We start from the raw sequence: 20,881 nt of genomic DNA, 5'->3' as shown, positions 1-20,881 counted from the left end.
CTGTCAAATGTGGAGCTCCACTCTCAGAAGGCAGGAAGACTCTATGGTAGACAGGAAGTGATGTCAGGTACAGACAGGAAGTTGCGGGTGAGAGGTGAGTCGGGAGGAAGTAGAGAGGAGACGTTGCTGGAAGACGCATCAGAGGAGGTAATAAGATCTTATTCTCTATTTACACCCAGTAACCCCCCGTCATGTCTGTCCTCTTCCTCCATAGTTACTGTGATGTCTTTTATCTCCAGCAGATGATGATACACACATATATAGTGTGGTAAATAAAGAATTAACCCCTTCAGCGTGATCAGTTGATGATGAATAGTGATGGGCTCCGGTGTGTTGGAAATCCCACATTCCCGATCCAGGAAGCCGACACTGCACAGCGCTAATCACAGCCAGTGAGACATTTCCCGATCTGTGCATCTGGAGACCAGGAAATGTCTCACTGTCTGTGATTAGCGCTGTGCAGTGTCGGCTTCCTGGCGGGATCGGAAATGTGGGATTTCCAACACACCAGAGCCCATCACTAATGATTAATATATTTTCTTTTCAAATCTGGCCATACATGGTTCAGTTTTATCTTTCAGACAGGGGGATGAGCAAAAAAATCTGAACTGATTCCTCAATCCACACATTGGAGGGGGATGGGGGAATCCTCCCCGCTGCACTATTGTATTCTGACAATGGGGGGCGCTCCTCCACTCTCAGAATACACAGATCAGTGATGAAACTATTGGCTGCAGCCGCTGATGGAGTGACTTTTTTATCCGGCAGTGACCACACATGGATGGAAATGTGACCGATCCCTGCTGAATTTCCATGTCTCTATGGTCAAATCCCAGGTCACCATGGTGACTAGAAATGGTGTCTTTGCCCCTGGGCTCTTGTCAGCCCATTCTCACTGTTGGTCTGAATAATGTTTCTGCCTGAAACCCGAACACATTATTCAGACAGGAATGTGGCTCGGAGCGGGGCCAGAAGGGAGGGTGATGGGGGGAGGAGGAGGAGATGATAGCACCCGACTTGTGAAGTCAGGGGTATACTGGACAGGACAGCGGCATGAGAGGACTCATCTCACTGAGCTCCCGCTGCCGATCTTTCTCCTTTCTGCGGCCGCATTACTGTCACGGCTCCTGCTTCCACCCACAGCTGCCTGTGTCCCTGCAGAGCCCTCCAGCAGAACAGAGAGGAAGGAGCGGGACCAAATCTCCAACATGGCGCCACCTCGGCACTGCCACAAAGATCCCCACAAGGTGCTGAGAAACAGGACTACAGAGTCCTTACAGGAGGAACCAGGACAAGCCTGCAAAGCAGCCAGCTAAGAGACCATCCAGGGAGGGACATGCTGCTTTATGTACACAAGATGTCCTCTCCATCCACTCTGCTCTCACACACTGCTGGGGGAGATGTACAGGACATGCAGGAAGACACAGGGGGAGGGGGGATTGCATTACTGTTCTACACCCTTCACCTCACGTCCTGTGTTCTGCATTCTGCACCCTTGTCCTGCATCCTGAAGGTCCTCAGGTGACCTACACCCTTTTCTGGTACCCTGTACCCCATGTGCTCCATTCTGCACTCCATGTCCTGCATTCTGCACCCTTCTCCTGTATCCCATTGTGACAGACCTAGCTGGACAGAGGCTTTTAGAGAGGACTGAATGCTAGCCTCTTGCATTCTAATTATGGGCCATGGATTTTAAGTAAACAATACTCTTTGCGAGGTGTATGCCTGGGGACCTTGAAGTAATGTTACTTATGATTCAAGTCCATGTCCCCCCAAAACACACAGACTCTGGGAACCCCATATATGCCATATTATAGTGAGGGCTTCATAACGTTAAGGCTCATAAAAGGTGCTGATGTCATCAACTCCAGCCACCTGTATGTCTGTTGTCTGCTAGAATGTGTTTATTGTAAATAAGTCTAGTATGGGATCTAAGAGTCATTGTCAGATCACCTTGAGGCGAGGTGACAGATGCAAACAGTAGGGATCAGGAGTGCACCGCAAGGTTGTGGACCCTACGGCTGACTGCTGCAGACGGGAGACAGATCCCACTGGGGTCAGAGCGTAAGATTCCCTGGGGCGCAGAGTCTAAGAGCCAGCAGGTGTTCACCAGCGCCTCTAGTGGTGAGGATGGACTTGGCTGCAACTGGCTCCAGGTCGCGACCCTCAGGGTCCCCAAGCTCACACCCACAGTAGGCAACAGGAGGATAGGGATAGTGAGGGACAAAGCCAAGGTCGGGGCCACAAGCAGACAGGAATAGTCAGGGACATGCCAAAAGGTCAGGATCACAGTTAAACAGGGATAGTCAAGGACATGCCAAAGTCGGTAACAGAAAACAACAGAAGAGCACACGGCAGGTAACAGGAAGCTAACACACAAAGGTTGATCAGCAGGGTTGGCCTGCAGTGCACAGGTTAATATAGAGCTCTCTGATAGGAGCTAGGGTGGAGTCATGCCAGAGGATGGATTATAAAAGCAGTCAGGTGAGGGTCGGCTGATCTCTAGAGATGAACACATGGAAACAGGTAAGCAGACCAACTCTATTGCATAACCATGACAGTCATTAGATCCCCATTGTTGTTTGTGTTAATTAAAGGGGTTGTAAAGGTAAAAGTTTTTTCACCTTAATGCATTCTATGCATTAAGGTAAAAAAAATATCAGACAATGCCGGCCCCCCCATCCCCCTGTTTTACTTACCTGACTCCTCGAAAGTCCAGACATCCTCTTCGGTGCTCACCCTGGCCGTTGATTGGCTAAAGTGGATGGATTGAAAGCAGCGCAGCCATTGGCTTGCACTGCTGTCAATCACATCCAATGATGCGGGGGGGCGGGGCCGAGTGATACAGTGAGCGGCTATGGCCACCAGCTGTATTACGGGAGTGCACCCGCAAGCACTCCACACCATGCGAGGGAGCTTGCATGAAGTTGTGGAGTCCTTGCGGGAGGGAGCCGAGACAGCCGCCGAGGGACCCCAGAAGAGCAGGTTTGGGGCCACTTTGTGCAAAACTACCTGCACAGTGGAGGTAATTATAACATGTTTGTTATTTTTTATTTATTTTTTCTAAATGTGCCTTTAGTGATCCTTTGACTCTGCTATTGTGTGAAGATGTTCTGTGTTGATTTGTGATAATGTTGATTGTGTCTTCTTAGCTACAAGATGGCAAGTCTGGCCTAAAGGTCATGTCTCTGAGTCATCTAAAGGGATGAGTTAATTAGCTCATGTTTATTAGGTTTCCGGTCACTGGTGTCCCCAGTCAGGGACCAGCACTGCTGGAGCTGAGGGATTCTCCTAGCTGCCAGGAGAAGAACTCCTCCAGCGAGAGTGGGGGGGAGCTAAGAGAAAGGAAAGACAGATTCTGGTGGTAGGGGACTCAATTCTTACGAGGACAGAGAGGCCAATCTGTAACAACAACCTGAAGTGCCGAACTGTATGTTGTCTGCCGGGCGCTCGGGTTCGGCACATCACGGATCTGGTGGACAGATTACTGGGAGGGGCTGGGGAAGACCCAGCTGTCATGGTGCATGTTGGCACCAATGACCAAGTCAGAGGCAGATGGAGTGTCCTAAAGAATGATTTTAGGGACTTGGGAGCTAAGTTGAGGAAAAGGACCTCCAAGGTAGTATTCTCAGGAATACTACCAGTACATCGAGCCACACCAGAAAGGAAGAGGGAGATTAGGGAAGTAAACAAGTGGCTCAAAAGCTGGTGTAGTAAGGAGGGGTTTGGGTTCCTGGAGGACTGGGACGACTTCTCAGTCGATAACCGGTACTATAGAAGGGACGGACTGCACCTAAATGAGGAGGGTGCAGATCAGCTGGGATTAAGGATGGCCAAAAAGTTAGAGGGTTTTTTAAACTAGGTGATGGGGGGGTGGGTTCAGAGATAGAGATAGTCAGCGTGGAGCATATTCCAGAGGGTAATATTAGGGGCATTAGTGGTAGGGTAACCAAAGCACATAAACCCAAGGTAAATATAGTAGCAAGTCCTAGTTGTAATCTTGGAACACCCAAGAGGATTGTATGTGACCGGTCAAAATATATTAATACATTAAAATGTTTGTTCGTCAATGCCAGAAGTCTGCCAAGCAAAATAGGCGAGGTGGAAGCTCTGGTGCATCAGGAGAGCTATGATGTAATCGGTATTGCTGAAACTTGGCTTAATTCCACACATGACTGGGCTATTAATATTCCTGGCTATGCACTCTTTCCGAAAGACAGAGTAAAAAGGAAAGGTGGAGAGGTCTGTCTGTATGTGAGAAATTATCTCAAAGCGAGTGAGAAAGAGGACCTGGTGGACGGAGAGTGTGATGAGTCTGAGGCATTATGGGTGGAACTGCATACAGATGCGCATAGTTCAAAGTTAATCATTGGAGTTTGTTATAGACCACCCAATGTTAATGAGGAGGTGGAGACTCAGCTCCTTGCACAGATAGAAAGGGCTGCAAGGGCTGGGACAGTGATAATAATGGGGGATTTTAACTACCCAGAAATTGACTGGGGTATTGGTACTGCTGGGACAGTTAAAGGGCAAAAATTTGTAAACCTATTACAGGACAATTTTTATGGTACAGTTTATTGAGGCCCCAACTAGGAATGATGCTCTGTTGGACCTGGTAATCTCAAACCATGCAGAACGTATTACTAATGTTCAGATAAAGAAACATCTGGGTAGCAGTGACCATAACATGATTTCATTTGATGTTAGCTGTAAGCAAAAATCACATACGTGAAAGATAAAAACACTTAAAGGGGTTGTAAAGGTAAATTTTTTATTTTCTACATAGGTTCCTTTAAGCTAGTGCATTGTTGGTTCACTTACCTTTTCCTTTGATTTCCCTTCTAAATGTTTTTTTGCCTTGTCTGAATATCTCACTTCCTGTTTTTCCTCAGTAAACTTCTCACCATCATCCCAGCTGGTGGTTAGTCAGCCAGAACAGCTTACTGAGGAGGAACAGGAAGTGAGAAATTCAGACAAAGAAAACAAAGAAAAAAAAAAATTTAGAAGGGAAATCGAAGGAAAAGATAAGTGAACCAACAATGCAATAGCTTAAAGGAACCTATGTAGAAAATAAAAAATTTACCTTTACAACCCCTTTAATTTCAAGAGAGCAAATTTTCAAAGGATGAGGGCTGCTCTCCAGGACTTAGACTGGGAGAGAATATTGGCACCAATGGGCACAGAACAGAAATGGGAATTCTTCAAAAAGCTTGTTTGTGATCTCATGGCAAGGTATATTCCCATGGGCAATAAGTTTAAAAGGTTAAAAATAAAGCCGATGTGGCTCACGGCCAAAGTTAAAAAAGCTATAAACGATAAAAAAAGAGCTTTCAAAAAATATAAAAATGAAGGAACGCTAGTGTCATTTAAATGTTACAAGGAATATAACAGAATATGTAAAAAGGAAATCAAGGATGCAAAAATTCAAAATGAAAGACAGATTGCAAAAGACAGTAGGACAAACCCCCAAAAATTCTTCAAATATATTAATAGTAAAAAGGTTAAGTCTGAGCATGTAGGCCCTTTACAAAATAATCTGGAGTGGGTGACTGGGGACAAAGAGAAGGCTAATTTATGAAATATTTTCTTCAGCTCTGTGTATACAAAGGAGCATGGGGGAGCTCATGTCCATAATGGGGGTGGTACTGATGCAGCCCCAAATCCACAATGGCTCATAAGTGATATGGTCCAGAAATATTTGGACAGAATAAAGGTGGATAAAGCACCTGGACCTGATGGTATCCACCCACGGATCCTAAAAGAATTGAGCTCTGTAATTTCAAAGCCATTGTATCTAATTTTTAGGGACTCATTAATGACAGGAATAGTACCACTGGATTGGCGCAGGGCCAATGTGGTGCCTATATTTAAAAAGGGAACAAAGTCTTTACCAAGTAATTATAGACCCGTTAGTTTAACTTCTATAGTTGGGAAGATACTGGAGGGATTAATAAAATACCACATAGACGAGTTCTTGCAGGAAAAAAATATTTTGAGCAACAGACAGCATGGATTCATGAAAGACAGAAGTTGTCAGACAATCCTGATTTCTTTTTATGAGGTGGTAAGTAAAACCTTGGACAGAGGGGTGGCGGTGGACGTGATATATTTGGATTTTGCAAAAGCGTTCGATACAGTTCCGCACACACGGCTCATGTGTAAGGTAAAGTCTACAGGTTTGGAAACATCAGTTTGTAGATGGATAGAAAACTGGCTAAAAGACAGAATTCAGAGAGTCGTGGTTAATGATTCTTACTCTGAATGGTCTAAGGTTATCAGTGGTGTACCCCAAGGTTCAGTGCTGGGACCCTTGCTTTTTAATATCTTTATAAATGATATTGGGTCTGGGATCACGAGTAACATTTCCGTCTTTGCAGATGACACCAAGCTATGCAGTGCAATAACGTCCTTACAGGATGTCACCAATTTACAAGCCGAATTTACAATCCATAGTGGAGAAGGATCTGGGGGTTTTGGTAGATCATAAGCTCAATAATAGCATGCAATGCCAAGCTGCGGTTTCCAAAGCGAGCAAAGTCCTTTCCTGTATTAAGAGAGGTATGTACTCCAGAGAGAGAGATATCATTTTGCCCATGTTCAAATCATTAGTAAGACCTCATCTGGAATATGCAGTTCAGTTTTGGGTTCCAGTTCTCAAAAAGGATATCGGGGAACTGGAGAAAGTGCAGAGAAGGGCAACCAAACTGATAAGAGGCATGGAGGTACTCAGCTATGAGGAAAGATTAGAGGAACTGAATTTATTCACTCTTGATAAGAGGAGATTAAGGGGGGATTTGATCAACATGTAAAAATATATAAGGGGTCCATATAGGGAACTTGGTGTCGAGTTATTCACTTTACAGTCAACAAAGAGGACAAGGGGGCACTCTTTACGTCTAGAGGAGAAGAGATTTCATCTCCAAATATGGAAAGGTTTCTTCACAGTAAGAGCTGTGAAAATGTGGAATAGACTCCCTGCAGAGGTGGTTCTGGTCAGCTCAGTGGATTGCTTTAAGAAAGGCCTGGATTATTTCTTAAGTGTACATAATATAACTGGGTACTAAAATTTATAGGTAAAGTTGATCCGGGGAAAATCCAATTGCCTCTCGGGGGATCAGGAAGGAATTTTTTCCCCTGCTTTAGCAAATTGGATCATGCTCTGCTGGGGTTTTTTGCCTTCCTCTGGATCAACTGTGGGTATAGAATTGGGTATATGGGCTGGTATGATATTTATTTTATATATATATATATATATAATTTTTTATTTTTTTTTGGTTGAACTGGATGGACTTGTGCCTTTTTTCAACCTGACTAACTATGTAACTATGTGTATTTTCAGAATAATATGAGCAGGGGATATGCACCTCCTCTTTTACTGTATATAAGACTTGTATTCTTTTCAATAAAGTCAGATTCCTGCTTGACCCTCAACACAGAGCCTTGTCTCTTACTTGGGGGAGAGTTATTTGTATGGGTTTCTTGTTCAGCTGATTGGAGTGTTCAGTAGCTGCCTTTGTGTTCGGGAATGGAATACTCCAAACTACTTTAACCCCTTTCATACTCGGGGTGTTGTTACACCCATATCCTGCAATCTGCACCCTTCTTCTGCATCCCATGTCCTGCAGTGACCCACACCCTTCTCCGTTACTCTGCACCCCATGTCCTGCATTCTGCACCACATAGTTACATAGTAGGTGAGGTTGAAAAAAGACACAAGTCCATCAAGTCCAATCTATGTGTGTGTAATTATATGTCAGTATTACATTGTATATCCCTGTATGTTGTGGTCATTCAGGTGCTTATCTAATGCCGCGTACACACGATCAGACTTTTTGGTGGACCAGAATATATCGGACAATTTGATCGTGTGTGGGCTCCAGCTGACTTTTCTTTACCAAAAGTCCACTAGGCCTAGGAATAAAACATGTTTTAAATCTTTCCGACGGACTCGAGTCCGGTTGAAAAATCCACTCGTCTGTGCAAGTCCGACAGATGAAAACCGACGCTAGGGCAGCTATTGGCTATTGGCTATGAACTTCCTTATTCTAGTTCGGTCACACGTCATCACGTTCGAATCCGTCTGACTTTTGGAGTGATAGTGTGTGGGCAAGTCCATTAGTTTGAAAGTCCGGCGGACCTCCGCTGCAAAGTCCGTCGGATAGTCCACCGGACCTAGTCGTGTGTATGCGGCATAATAGTTTTTTGAAACTATCGATGCCCCCCACTAAGACCACCCCCCTGTGGAAGTGAATTCCACATCCTTGCCGCCCTTACAGTAACGAACCCTCTACGTAGTTTAAGGGTAAACCTTTTTTCTTCTAATTTTAATGAGTGGCCACGTCTTATTAAACTCCCTTCCATGAAAAAGTTTTATCCCTATTGTGGGGTCACCAGTACGGAATTTAAAAATTTAAATCATATCCCCCCTCAAGCATCTCTTCTCCAGAGAGAATATGTTCAGAGCTCACAACCTTTCCTCATAACTAATATCCTCCAGACCCTTTATTAGCTTAGTTGCCCTTCTTTGTACTCGCTCCATTTCCAGCACATCCTTCCTGAGGACTGGTGCCCAGAACTAGACAGCATACTCCAGGTGCGGCCGGACCAGAGTCTTGTAGAGCAGGAGAATTATCGTTTTATCTCTGAAGTTAATCCCCTTTTAAATGCATGCCAATATTTGCTTTGTTAGCAGCAGCTTGGCATTGCATGCCATTGCTGAGCCTGTCATTTTCTAGTACCCCCAGGTGCTTTTCCATCCTAGATTCCCCCAGAGGTTCTCCCCCCAGTGTATAGATTGCATTCATATTTTTGCCACCCAAATGCATTATTTTACATTTTTCCACATTAAACCTCATTTGTAGTTGCCCACCCCATTCATTTGTTCAGATCTTCTTGTAAGGTTTCCACATCTTGCGGAGAAGTTATTACCCTGCTTAGCTTAGTATCGTCTGCAAATACAGAGATTGAACTGTTTCCCCCATCCTCCAGGTCATTTATGAACAAAATAAATAGGATTGGTCCCAGCACAGAACCCTGGGGGACCCCACTACCCACCCCTGACTATTCCGAGTACTCCCCATTTATCACCACCCTCTGAACTCACCCTTGTAGGCAGTTTTCAATCCATGTACTCACCCTATGGTCCATGCCAACGGACCTTACTTTGTACGTTTATGGGGAGCTGTATCAAATACTTTTGCAAAATCCAGCATGTCCAGGGGCTTTCCTTTATCTAGATGGCATCCCACCTCTTCATAAAAGGTTAATAGATTGGTTTGGCAAGAATGTTTCTTCATGAATCCATGCCGTTTACTGCTAATGATACCGTTTTCATTACTAAAATCTTGTATATAGTCCCTTATCATCCCCTCCAAGAGTTTACATACTATTGATGTTAGGCTAACTGGTCTGTAATTCCAGCAATTACTTGACTGAGTTCCCTAAGTACCCTTGGGTGCAAGCCATCTGCAAGCCATCTGGTCCTCGTGATTTATTAATGTTAAGTTTCCCAAGTCTAATTTTATTTCTGTCCTCTTTTAACCATGGAGGTGCTTCCTGTAATGTGTCATGAGGATAAAAACTGCAGTTTTGGTTACTGAAGACCCCCGATTCCCTTGTGAAGACTGAGAAGAATAAATTCAATACCTTCACCATCTCCCCATCCTTTGTAACCAGATGTCCTTTGTAACCAGATTTTTTTGCTCTCCTCCGCTATGTGTGTTTCGTGTTCTAACTTAGCCGACCTAATTGCACCCTTACATATCTTGTTGCATTCTTTGTAAAGTCTGAATGCTGATGATGATCCCCCGGCCTTGTATTTTTTGAAGGCCTTCTCCTTTGCTTTTATATGCATTTTTACATTGGAGTTAAGCCATCCAGGACTTTTGTTCACTCTTTTAAATGTATTTCCCAATGAGATGCACTGGCTAATGCCCTTATTTAATATGCTCCTAAAGCAAACTCATCTCTCCTCTGTGTTCTTTGTTCCTAAGATTTTATTTCAAATTATATATTCTAGCAAGGTTTGTAGTTTAGGGAAGTTGGCTCAATTGAAATCCAGTGTCTTTGTATTCCCCTTATGTTTCCTATTTGTGTGATTTATACTGAAGCCAATTGACCTGTGATCGCTGTTTCCTAAATTGCAACATCTGTGATCAGGTCTGTATTGTTGGTAATCGGTAGATCTAGTAATGCTTAATTTCTAGTTGGTGCATCTACCATCTGACCCATGAAATTGTCCTGCAAGACATTTAGGAACTTGTGAGCCTTAGATGAATGCGTGGTTCCCTCTGCCCAGTCTATGTCTGGATAATTAAAATCCCCCATAATGATAACACTTCCCATCCATTTCCTTCTCCCTTCTTCTGCATCTTGCTCCCCATGTCCTGCATTCTGTACACTGTACCCTTCCCCTGCACCCCATATCCTGTGTTCTGCAACCTTTTTCTGCATCCCATGTCCTGCAGTAACCTACACCCTTCTCTGGTACCTTATACCCAATGTCCTGCATTCTGCACACTGTACCTTTCCCCTGCACCCCATTTCCTGTGTTATGCACCCTCCATCACATGTCCTGCACCTTGCACTCCAATGTTCTGCATTCTGCAACCTGTTCCCCATGTCCACCAGTCTGCACAATGTACCCTTCCCCTGCACCCCATGTCCTGCATTATGCACCCTTCTCCTGCATCCCATGTGCTGTGGTGACCTGCACCCTTCTCCTGCATCCCATGTGCTGTGGGGACCTACACCCTTCTCTGATACCCTGCATTGCATGTTCTGTACCCTATGTCCTGCATTCTGCACAATGTACCCTTCCCCTGCACCCCATGTCCTGCATTCTGCACCCTTCTCCTGCATTCCATGTGCTTTGGTGACCTACACCCTTCTCTGGTACCCTGCACCCCATGGGGGAGAACCACCGAGGGAGTCAATAATGGAGAAAGATCAGGGGGTCCAAGGGCATACAATGTCAAGCTGCAGCTACCAAAGCCCGCAGATTATTAGCATGCATAAAAAAAGGGAATTTTCTAAAGTCGTCTTCCAGGACACCACCCTCTTAGGATGACTGGTCCCACTTGACAGGAAACACAATTAAAGAAGAGGTCAAAAACCCCCACCCTCCCTGTGCACCTCTGTTTTTTTTATTGCATTTCCCCACAGTGAAGCGCTTTTTTGTTTTCTAATAGGCCCGAAGCCCAGAGCTGGTGGTCTCCCCCCTGGGAGCCGGACTGCAGGATTGTGAAACCTTTGGATCTGATAGGGCTTGCCCTTCCTGGGGGGTTTCCCCATCTACCTTACGGGGTCAGCAGAGCTTGGAAGAGCCCCCTTTAGTGCTGGGTACAGTGGGGTACCCAGAACTTCAGTGACCATTGTTTCCTGCTTCCTCCCCCTTACCTGGCGGGTGTCCATTTAGCGGGGGGAGCTGGTGGTCGGATTTCCCATGGGGCACACCGTTGCACCGACTCCTGGGCCTCCAGGTCAAAAAGTGTGGCTTGCAGGGGAGAGGAGATGGTGCCGGCCGGTGCTCGAGCGCCATCTTGCCAGCGTCAGGAAGAGGCATGACGCAGCTTCCTCCCTTGCACCGTAAATGACACCACTGTGTGTCCCACAAGGGTAAGTTACTTCCGGGTCTCTGAGACTTTGGCAAAATGGCGGTGGCATCCTAGGACACCAGGACGGAGGTCTGGCAGTCAGTGGAGGCAGGCCTCCACAGCCTGCTCTGCCCAGTATCAAGCACCACTCAGCAGGACAAGCTTCGGTGTAGAGATGGAGTGAGAGGAGGGGCCAGCAGTGGGCAACAGCAGTGGAGGAGACCACAGGGGGTGAGTCTACCTAGCTGGTGGGGGTAATGAGGGGAGGAGGGTCCCCCTAACTCTTACCCCTGCAGGATACAGTAGCAGATGAGTTCTGTTTGAAGTAAGCGTGAAAATGTCTCTCTCCGGGGAGGACTTTACTGCCCAGCGGGTTGCCAGCTGTCCTAAGTCTAAGACCGCTTCCCGTTCCAAGAGGTGTGGAAACTGTAACGACAAGTTGTCACAGGACCACACAAAGCCCCTTTTCTACAAGTGTATACACAAGTTAGCAGGAAAGGAGACCTCTCAGGTCATGAGGGACTTTCTCTCTGTACAGATGGAGATGTTTACGACTCTCAAGGCTTTACAGGCAACCCTAAAACCTGAGCCCCACTATAGTGGGGCCCAAGCAGGGGACGGTTCATCCTCACAGGAGGACCCCACCACTAATAGAGCAGAAACTCGGGATCTAGGTGGCAGATTTAGACACCCTGAACCCCTGTGGTCACTGCCCTCTCAGGACTCGGAGGTGGCAGAGGTCTACGATCTGAGCTTTTATGATGAGGGGGAGGAAATACAGGACAGCCAGGAGGAGGAAGAGGACTCCAGACCAGGCAGACACATCTTTTTTGCAGTTCATATGGAGGGTCTCCTTAGAGCAGTGTATGCATCAGAAGAGATAAAACTATAATTCTGCCACTTTATAAAACTCTCGTACGGCCAGATCTGGAGTATTCCATCCAGTTCTGGTCACCAGTCCTCAGAAGGGATGTGTTGGAGCTGTAGAGAGTCTAAATAAATTAGGGGGCTGGAGGACCTCAAATACGAGGAGCGACTACAAGCACTACATTTTCATTCTCGCTTGAGAGGAGATGTGATAGCTTTTTACACATATTTCGGTGGTGATCCCAGCATAGGAAAAAATCAATCTCAGGGGGTGTGAGAGGACACGGAGACACACAATGAGATTGGAGGAGAATCAGTTTAACCTTAAGCTGTGTAGGGTTTTTTCACTGTCAGGGCAGTAAGAATGTGGAACTCTCTTCCACAAGTGGTGGTGGCTGCGGGGAGTATTGATATTTTTAGGAGACTATTGGACGTGCATTTTAAAGAACACAACATACAGGGATATGGGAAATGATTATTGACACTGACACACTACACCTACACAGGTCAGACTGGATGGATTATTGTCTTTATTCAACCTTACCTACTATGTCCTGCATTCTGCACATTGTTCTTCTGCATCTCATGTCCTGTGGTGACCTACCACCTTCTCTGGTACCCGGCACCCTTCTCCTGCACCTAGCACCCCAAGTCATATGTTCTGCACCTAACAAATTACTTGCCCTGCCCTAGGCACCAATAACCCACACTTCCCTTAAAAACTCTCCTAACTGGCTCCTAGATTCAAAGCAAATTTATCAAGCCCCACCCACCTTAAATGAATTCCTTCCAGTGCACCCCCCCCTCCCCCCCCAGGCAGTCACACTTTTTTTTTAAACTGGCCCTTTAAAAATGGAAAAAAGGGTCCTTAAGTGCACTGTGTTCGAGCGCCAAACACAGTGCACTATGGGAAGCTCCATGTCTATGCAATCATGAGATTACGTACGAGGCACTAAAATTGCTGGCTTTTGTTCCGCCTTGTGGCACATTCCAAAGCGCCGAGTAACTTCCGCCCGGCACCTGTAGTATGTATTACTACAGCCGGGTGGTTTGATTGACATCCGAGTTAGATATCACTTCTGGTTTTCTCTCTCCCATTTCACCCGAGAGAGAAAACCGGAAGTATGAGGAGTGGACTCCTCCATCGCCACTACCAGTGCCCACTGAAGGAGACACATCAGGAGGAGAGGACACCAGAGCAAATGAGTGCCGATCCAGACCTCCCACAGAGAATGAGGGGAGGGGAGTTTGATGAGATACAGGCTGCATTTGATGGGACACAGTGAGGCTACATTTGAAGGGGCACATTGAGGCTGCATAACATGGGCACAGTGGTTGCATTTGATGGGGCACATTGAGGCTGCATAACATGGGCACAGTGTCTGCATTTGATGGGGCACAGTGTCTGCATTTGAAGGGGCACAGTGTCTGCGATTGATGGGGTTTTTTTCAGAACTTTTCAGTTTGTGCCCCCCCCCCCATAAAAATTTGAGCACCAGCTACCACTGCTTTCTCCCCCCCCCCCCCCCCATCTCCTTCATTATGTAAGTCATGCTGAGATCATCTCCCATTGGCTGAGCAATATTTTCATTTGTCTCTGAGCTCCTTCTTGCTATTCCTTGTCCTGCCTGTTGTTTCCTTGGATTGATTTTCTGTGTAGTGACCCCGGCTTCATCTCTTGGATGCGCTTGTCTGTTGCTTGTCCTGACCTTTATCCTGATTCCTGGATCTCCTCCTCATCTCTCCTCAATATCCTCTTACACAGCTTTTCTCCACACCTGCAGTGATCCCGGGGGGTGGAAACTTGGCACCAGCTTGCAGCAAAATTCATGCCCACCTGTCAGAAACAATGAACCAGACTGAGACAGAAGTACAGTAAAATCACACTTGTTTATTAATAAAAATTAAATGGTGAATAGAGTAAGCATAGTCAAAGCATAGCCAGAGTTCAGTAACCAGATCGGGTAGTCAGCCAAGCCAAAGTTCAGTAGCCAGATCGGGTAATCAACCAAGCCAGAGTTCTCAAACCAGATCAGGTAATCAGCCAGTCCAGAGGTCAGGGATCCAGGTAGAGGAACAGCAAGCAGGATAAGAAGCCAGAAGGGATATCAGCAAACCCAGTCTTTAAACAGGAATGCAAGAGATGGTCTGTTGTGATGTGACCAAGTCGAAAGGCAGGAATGAAGTGAGCTGGAGATCTTTAAGTAGGCAGGACTGACGAGCAGATCCACAATAGCTGGTTAACTGTGGAGAGAGATGAGAGCTGGCAATTAGCTGACAGCCGAGCGGCCAGCTCGGAGAAGGAAGGGCTGAGCCAGTCCTGACACTACCATTAGGAGCTCAGGAGAAAATTGTCTGATATTTACACTCCGTTCCTCCGCACATCACCTGATCACATGAGAGCTTACTTTCACACATTCCTGACAGATTTCTGCATGATAAAGGTCAAAGTTCACTCTTCAGTTTAGGAGAGGAAGGTCACACCCAGGAACAATGATTTGGTTTGCACGGGAGCCTCGTAGAGGAGCCCTCCAATCTTCCCATCCAAATTTCCCTCCATTCAGAGTCTATATGCCCTATGACATCACACTGACCTCACAGCTCCTCCCCCAATGTCCCTCCCTCTGGCTTTTTTCTGATGCTCTTAGGATGTGGATGGACCCTTGGCATCCTCACTAGAAAAGTAGGACTGTTGATCCTGCATTGTATGTAATGACATCAGAATGCCTGCTACAAGCTTTTATCCTGCATAGTGTGGGGGTCCTGTGTGGGTAAATTATATCTCAGTCTGAAGTGGGGCTTTAATAAAATGGAGACCTGAATGGTGAGAAGGATTCCGGGAATATCATTTGATTTTACTATTTGTGTTCAGATCTAGAGTTTTCCTCCTGTGAAGTCTGGAGATCATATGACCATCACATTGCCTCCACCTCCCTCCCTGATAGAATAGAGAAATACAAAGAAGATTCTAGAAGTCACCAGAGAGATGATGAAGGAGAGGTGAGGAGGATTCTGGGAATTGTGGGACATTATCCAGTAACAGACAAGGGATGTGTCTGGATGGTGACTGTATCATTGTGTGTGTCAGGTTCCTATAAGGTGTCAGGATGTCACTGTCTATTTCTCCATGGAGGAGTGGGAGTATTTAGAAGGACACAAGGATCTCTACAAGGACGTCATGATGGACAATCAGCCGCCCCTCACATCACCGGGTAAGAGGAGACTTTATTGTAAAGGAGAGAGCAGTACGGAGGCTCCACCTAGATCCCCCATCATCTGATAAACACATAGAAACAATGTATTCAGTCAGTGTGTGTGTTTCCTACAGATGGATCCAGTAATGGGAACCCACCAGAGAGATGTCCCCGTCCTCTGTATTCCCGGGATTCCACACAGGAAGATCACACCATCCCCCACCATCATCAGGTAGATGAGGAACAATCACTGATAGTATCATTAGGATCTGTACATTATCTGCATTGTTACCATTGATGTCATTTTTATTATATATTCAGAGTGGAAACCTGAGAGATTCTAAAGTTGAGGTTAAAGAAGAGATAAAAGAGGAGGATGATGAGGATGGGGTGACGGATGAGTCTCTAAAAGAGCACAAAGATCTGTACCAGGACACCATGGTGGAGTCATCCAGCTACAGAAACCCACCAGAGAGATGTCCCCGTCCTCTGTATTCCCGGGATTCCACACAGGAAGATCACACCATCCCCCACCATCATCAGGTAGATAAGTGACAATTATTGGTAGTTCTGATTTATACACAGCATGATTGTTACAATGAATGTTTTATTTTATATTCAGATTGGAAACCTCGGGGATGATAATATTGTTGTTAAAGAAGAGTATAAAGAGGAGGATGAGGAGTATGGAGTGATGGAGGAGTTTTCAGAAGGACACAAGGATATGATGGAGCCGCCAAATACCAGGAACCCACCAGAGAGATGTCCCCGTCCTCTGTATTCCCGGGATTCCACACAGGAAGATCACACCATCCCCCACTGTTACAAGGTTGATGGGATGGAGCATCTAGAACATGGACTCCTAGAGATGATGTGTGGATTTTTTATGTGATGTCACAATAATAAATCATATTGTTTACAGATAATATTCACTTTCATTTTCTTGGTTTAGAGTGGAGATCCAATGGATATAGAATTTGAGGTGAAATCAGAAGAAGAAGAGAGGTATGTGAGGGATGATCAGCAGTCTATGGAGGAGGATGGAATAACGGGGACATTTATAGAGGAGGACACTCCTACAGAGATCAGCACAGGTGGGTCATTAACACTAAATACATTCCTCCACCCATACTGCTCACTGATTGGTCCAGATTAGGGCGGGGGCTGGGTGATATCAGCCTGTAATCCCCTGGTCACTTTCCTGAGCTGTGTTCCCCGTCCTGTATTCCTGGATTTCTCTCCGATAATCTTCCTTCTCTGTGCTGCCGACACAATTTATGTATCTAGACTGGATTTATGGAGATTCTGGGGATCAGCTGGCAGCAAAATGTTCATTTTTACCATAGATTTTGCTCTACCTAGGCACCTTGGGCATATGCTTTGGGTTTTCTACCTCATGCCCGGGTCTAGGAAGATCTCTGACAGAACAATCCCCCCAGGATTACTTGTTCTGTTGTCTGCTGGCTGTGCCGGGTGGAGGGATATGTCTGTATAGTCTCAGACCCAAGTCACTGAGTGCAGTCTCAGGAGATGGGAGTGAGGGGTGTGGGACCTCTGCAACTTGTCTCATATAAACATTTCATCTTCCACTGATTACTGAATACCAATATTATGAGTCCTGACCCTTACACTGTATACTTTATATTCTACATTACATACTCCTGACCCCTGCACTATGTACTCTATGTTGTACATTACATCATTCTGATACTATATAGTCCTATCTGTTGTATCTTATACAATATATTGTACATTACATAGGCCTGACTTCTGCTCTCTCCCCTCCCCCCACTGCTATATATACACATAATATGTATTCTCTTTTGTTACACCCATTTCCTACCAGTTGGACATTTTATATCGGATGATGTGATTGGAGCACAGACTTTTACATGGTGATAATAATGTGATAACATCCTCAGACTTTGGAACAGAAAGTGATAATGGGGGAGGAGTCAATAACCCAATGATGGGGGTCTTCAGGATCAGTCCAGTCTTCATCTTGGTTGTTCTCCCCCCATCCTCACTCTCTGACCTCTGGTGGGGCTCAGCCCCGCTGTTATTCATGACTAAATCATGGACTAAATAAGGAAGTGCAGGACTTCTTGTGTTGGGAAGATGGCAATGAGTGATAGAGGGGGAGGGGACACTCGTCCTATAATCCCCTCATCACTGTCACTCCTATAAAAGACAGTTCTCGTTGTTTCCTCACTCTCTGACTAAGGTCCATGAATAAAGAAATGATCTGGTAGGAGATCAGAGGACCCATTTACTAGTTACCTTGAGGGGGGAATTGTAAGATCCTCAGAGACAAAGCTGCCTGATGTGGGCGGAGTCCTGGTTTAGGGGAACCAATTAGCTCATGTCTAGTAATAATCTTTGTATTTCTATTTTAGTAGATGGAAGGAAGATGAGGAAAACCTCAGAGGATTGTCTCACTTTGTCTCCAGACTGTAAAGTAGAAGATGAGGACATCACACAGTATAGTCCAGGAGAAAACCCGACTACCTCAAATGTCCATCCGGCACCACACAGTGTAGATGGACCATCGTATTCCTCTTATCCTGAGGAACCTCAGACTGTGCGGGACGGGGCCGTCCTTCCAACAGATAAGAGCTTTTCCTGTACTGAGTGCGGGAAGTGTTTCCATTATAAATCCCGTCTTAATATGCATAAAAGATCTCACACAGGTGAGAAGCCGTATTCCTGTCCTGAGTGTGGGAAATGTTTTTCAGTGAAGTCCAGTCTTTACAGACATCAGAGATCTCACACGGGGGAGAAGCCGCATTCTTGTCCTGAGTGCGGAAAATGTTTTTCAGGGAAGTACAATCTTTCCATCCATCAGAGATCACACATAGTGGAGAATCCGTATTTCTGTCCTGAGTGCGGGAAATGTTTTTCAGAGAAGTACCATCTTTCTGAACATCAGAGATCTCATACGGGCGAGAAGCCGTATTCCTGTATTGAGTGTGGGAAATGTTTTTCACAGAAGTCCAATCTTAACACACATCAGAGATCTCACACGGGGGAGAAGCCACATTCCTGTCCTGAGTGCGGGAAATGTTTTGCAGTGAAGTCCCATCTTTACAAACATCAGAGATCTCACGTAGGGGAGAAGCCCTATTCCTGTCCTGAGTGCGGGAAATGTTTTTCACAGAAGTCCAATCTTAACACTCATCAGAAAATTCACACAGGGGAAAAGCCCTATTCCTGTCCTGAGTGCAGGAAATGTTTTTCAGTGAAGTCCAATCTTTACACACATCAGAGATCTCACATAGGAGAGAAACCATATTGCTGTTCTGAGTGCGGGAAATGTTTTTCGGTGAAGTCCAGTCTTTACACACATCAGAGATCTCACACGGGGGAGAAGCCGTATTCCTGTCCTGAGTGCGGGAAATGTTTTTCAATGAAGTCCAATCTTTACAAACATCAGAGATCACACACAGGGGAGAAACCGTATTCCTGTCCTGAGTGCGGTAAATGTTTTTCACAGAAGTACAATCTTTACAAACATCAGAAATCTCACATAGGAGAGAAACCGTATTCCTGTCCTGAGTGTGGGAAATGTTTTTCAGTGAAATCCAATCTTAACACGCATAAGAAAACTCACACAGGGGAGAAGCCGTATTCCTGTCCTGAGTGCGGGAAATGTTTTTCAATGAAGTCCAGTCTTTCCAAACATCAGAGATCTCACACAGGGGAGAAGCCGTATTCCTGTCCTGAGTGCGGGAAATGTTTTTCAGTGATGTCCAATCTTTACGCACATCAGAGATCTCACGCGCGGAGAAGCCGTATTCCTCTCCTGAGTGAGGGAATTGTTCCTCAGTGAAGTCCTGTCTTCCTGTACATCGGGGATCCCACACAACCCTCGAGGTGTATTTAGTGCCTTGAGTGCGGGAAATGTCTTCTATATGAATGTTGCTGGACATCACAGCTCTCATGTGGGGAAGAAGCATACCCTGATATACACCTCAGATATACTCCATGGCTGATCTTCATCATGGAAGAAACAGTTGATAAGGAGATCAGAGATATGGATGTTGTACCGTGTTGACCATTGATAGCAGTACAAAAATAAAAATGGAGTCATTAGCTTTTATTGGCTGACTATATTTTGTGGTGTAAGATTTCACAAACACTTAGAGGAATATAATAAAAATAATTTAATGAATGCGGCCAGCATTTGCCCAGATATGATATGTTTTGGTTATATTTTATACACTGATTTTCTTGGCTCCATCTAGTGGTCATAATGCAGGATTGCACTATTTTTTCTGTTTGAGGTATTTCAGGAAATGGCCACTGGATGGAGCTGATGATCATAGGAAATCCCTGTGTTAAATCACAGCCAAAATGTATAACAGATGGAAGAATGATTGTCATATTTGTCCAACACTTTTTTCAAACATAGAGCCTTTACTTTCCTTCATCAGGCATGGATGGCTTCATACTAATACCCGAGATTATAGTTATACACATATGAGTACGGTAGACATTGATGAACATAAGTTAATTAAACTAACCATTGATTTAAAATGAAAAATACCACATTTGGGTTTTAGATGGCGCTAAGTATAATAACAATTATTTCCAGCGAGTGGCAAATGTGGTATTTTACATTTTAAATCAATGGAAATCATTCAACCAGCAAATATCCTAATAACATCAATTTTCCCCTCCATACAAACACAGACGAAATGATCATCTCAGAAAAATTGCTATATAAATGTTTTAGGAAGAGACCCCGAAATGTCAGGAGACGTTTATATAAAGATGGGAAGTATGTAGCAGATAAATGAATAGACCTCCTAGTAATGTTATTACCAGGCTGCAGCTAGGGGGAGCTCTAATGTTTAGAGTGTGACCACAGCAGAGTGATCCCATCTAGCTCACATTAACCCTTTCACTGCCAGAGCTGTTTTTGCATTATTTTTGCACACATGGTAATATGGAGATTTTGGGCCTGAAGATTGTATATAACCCCCAAACATATTTTCTGAAAGCAGAGGCCCTGGAGAATAAAATGGTGGTAATTTAATAGTTTTTTTTTTTTTTATTCTTTTTATCGATTTGCAAATAAAACGTAAAACAACTTACAGCCTATTGGGCATACCCAGGCTGAATACTACTACACCCCCCTGAGTCAAAAATCAAGGAACGGGGGCGTGGCCTGGACATGGCAGAGTGAAGTCGCATTTTCTGTGAGCTCCCGGCCTTCCACCCACG

At 45.2% G+C, this 20,881-nt stretch overlaps 1 protein-coding gene across 15 annotated transcripts in view; it reads left to right on the top strand.

Annotated features, from left to right (window-relative positions):
- The window catches only part of LOC143989534 (uncharacterized), a 382,054-nt gene extending 362,300 nt beyond the window's left edge, over positions 1–19,754 (top strand). For 7 of the 15 annotated variants that reach the window (XM_077489665.1, XM_077489675.1, XM_077489676.1 and 4 more), the window contains 4 exons: positions 15,977–16,198; positions 16,278–16,484; positions 16,608–16,749; positions 18,052–19,754. In XM_077489665.1, the coding sequence (XP_077345791.1) occupies positions 15,977–16,198; positions 16,278–16,484; positions 16,608–16,749; positions 18,052–19,484 (2,004 nt within the window). In that variant the 3' untranslated portion in view covers positions 19,485–19,754. Of the gene's footprint in view, positions 1–74; positions 148–1,143; positions 1,248–15,333; positions 15,462–15,549; positions 15,674–15,789; positions 15,888–15,976; positions 16,199–16,277; positions 16,485–16,607; positions 16,750–18,051 lie in introns of those variants that run through there. The other 8 variants (XM_077489674.1, XM_077489679.1, XM_077489668.1 and 5 more) reach the window with 7 other exon arrangements.
- Positions 19,755–20,881: the final 1,127 nt, after the last annotated feature.

This window comes from Lithobates pipiens, unplaced genomic scaffold, assembly GCF_037356315.1.
Source record: "Lithobates pipiens isolate NorthernLeopardFrog02 unplaced genomic scaffold, aLitPip1_a1.2 Scaffold_18, whole genome shotgun sequence".
NCBI lineage: Eukaryota > Metazoa > Chordata > Amphibia > Anura > Ranidae > Lithobates > Lithobates pipiens.
The sequence above is the reverse complement of the archived record's forward strand: the minus strand, read 5'-3'. Positions and strand labels throughout refer to the sequence as shown.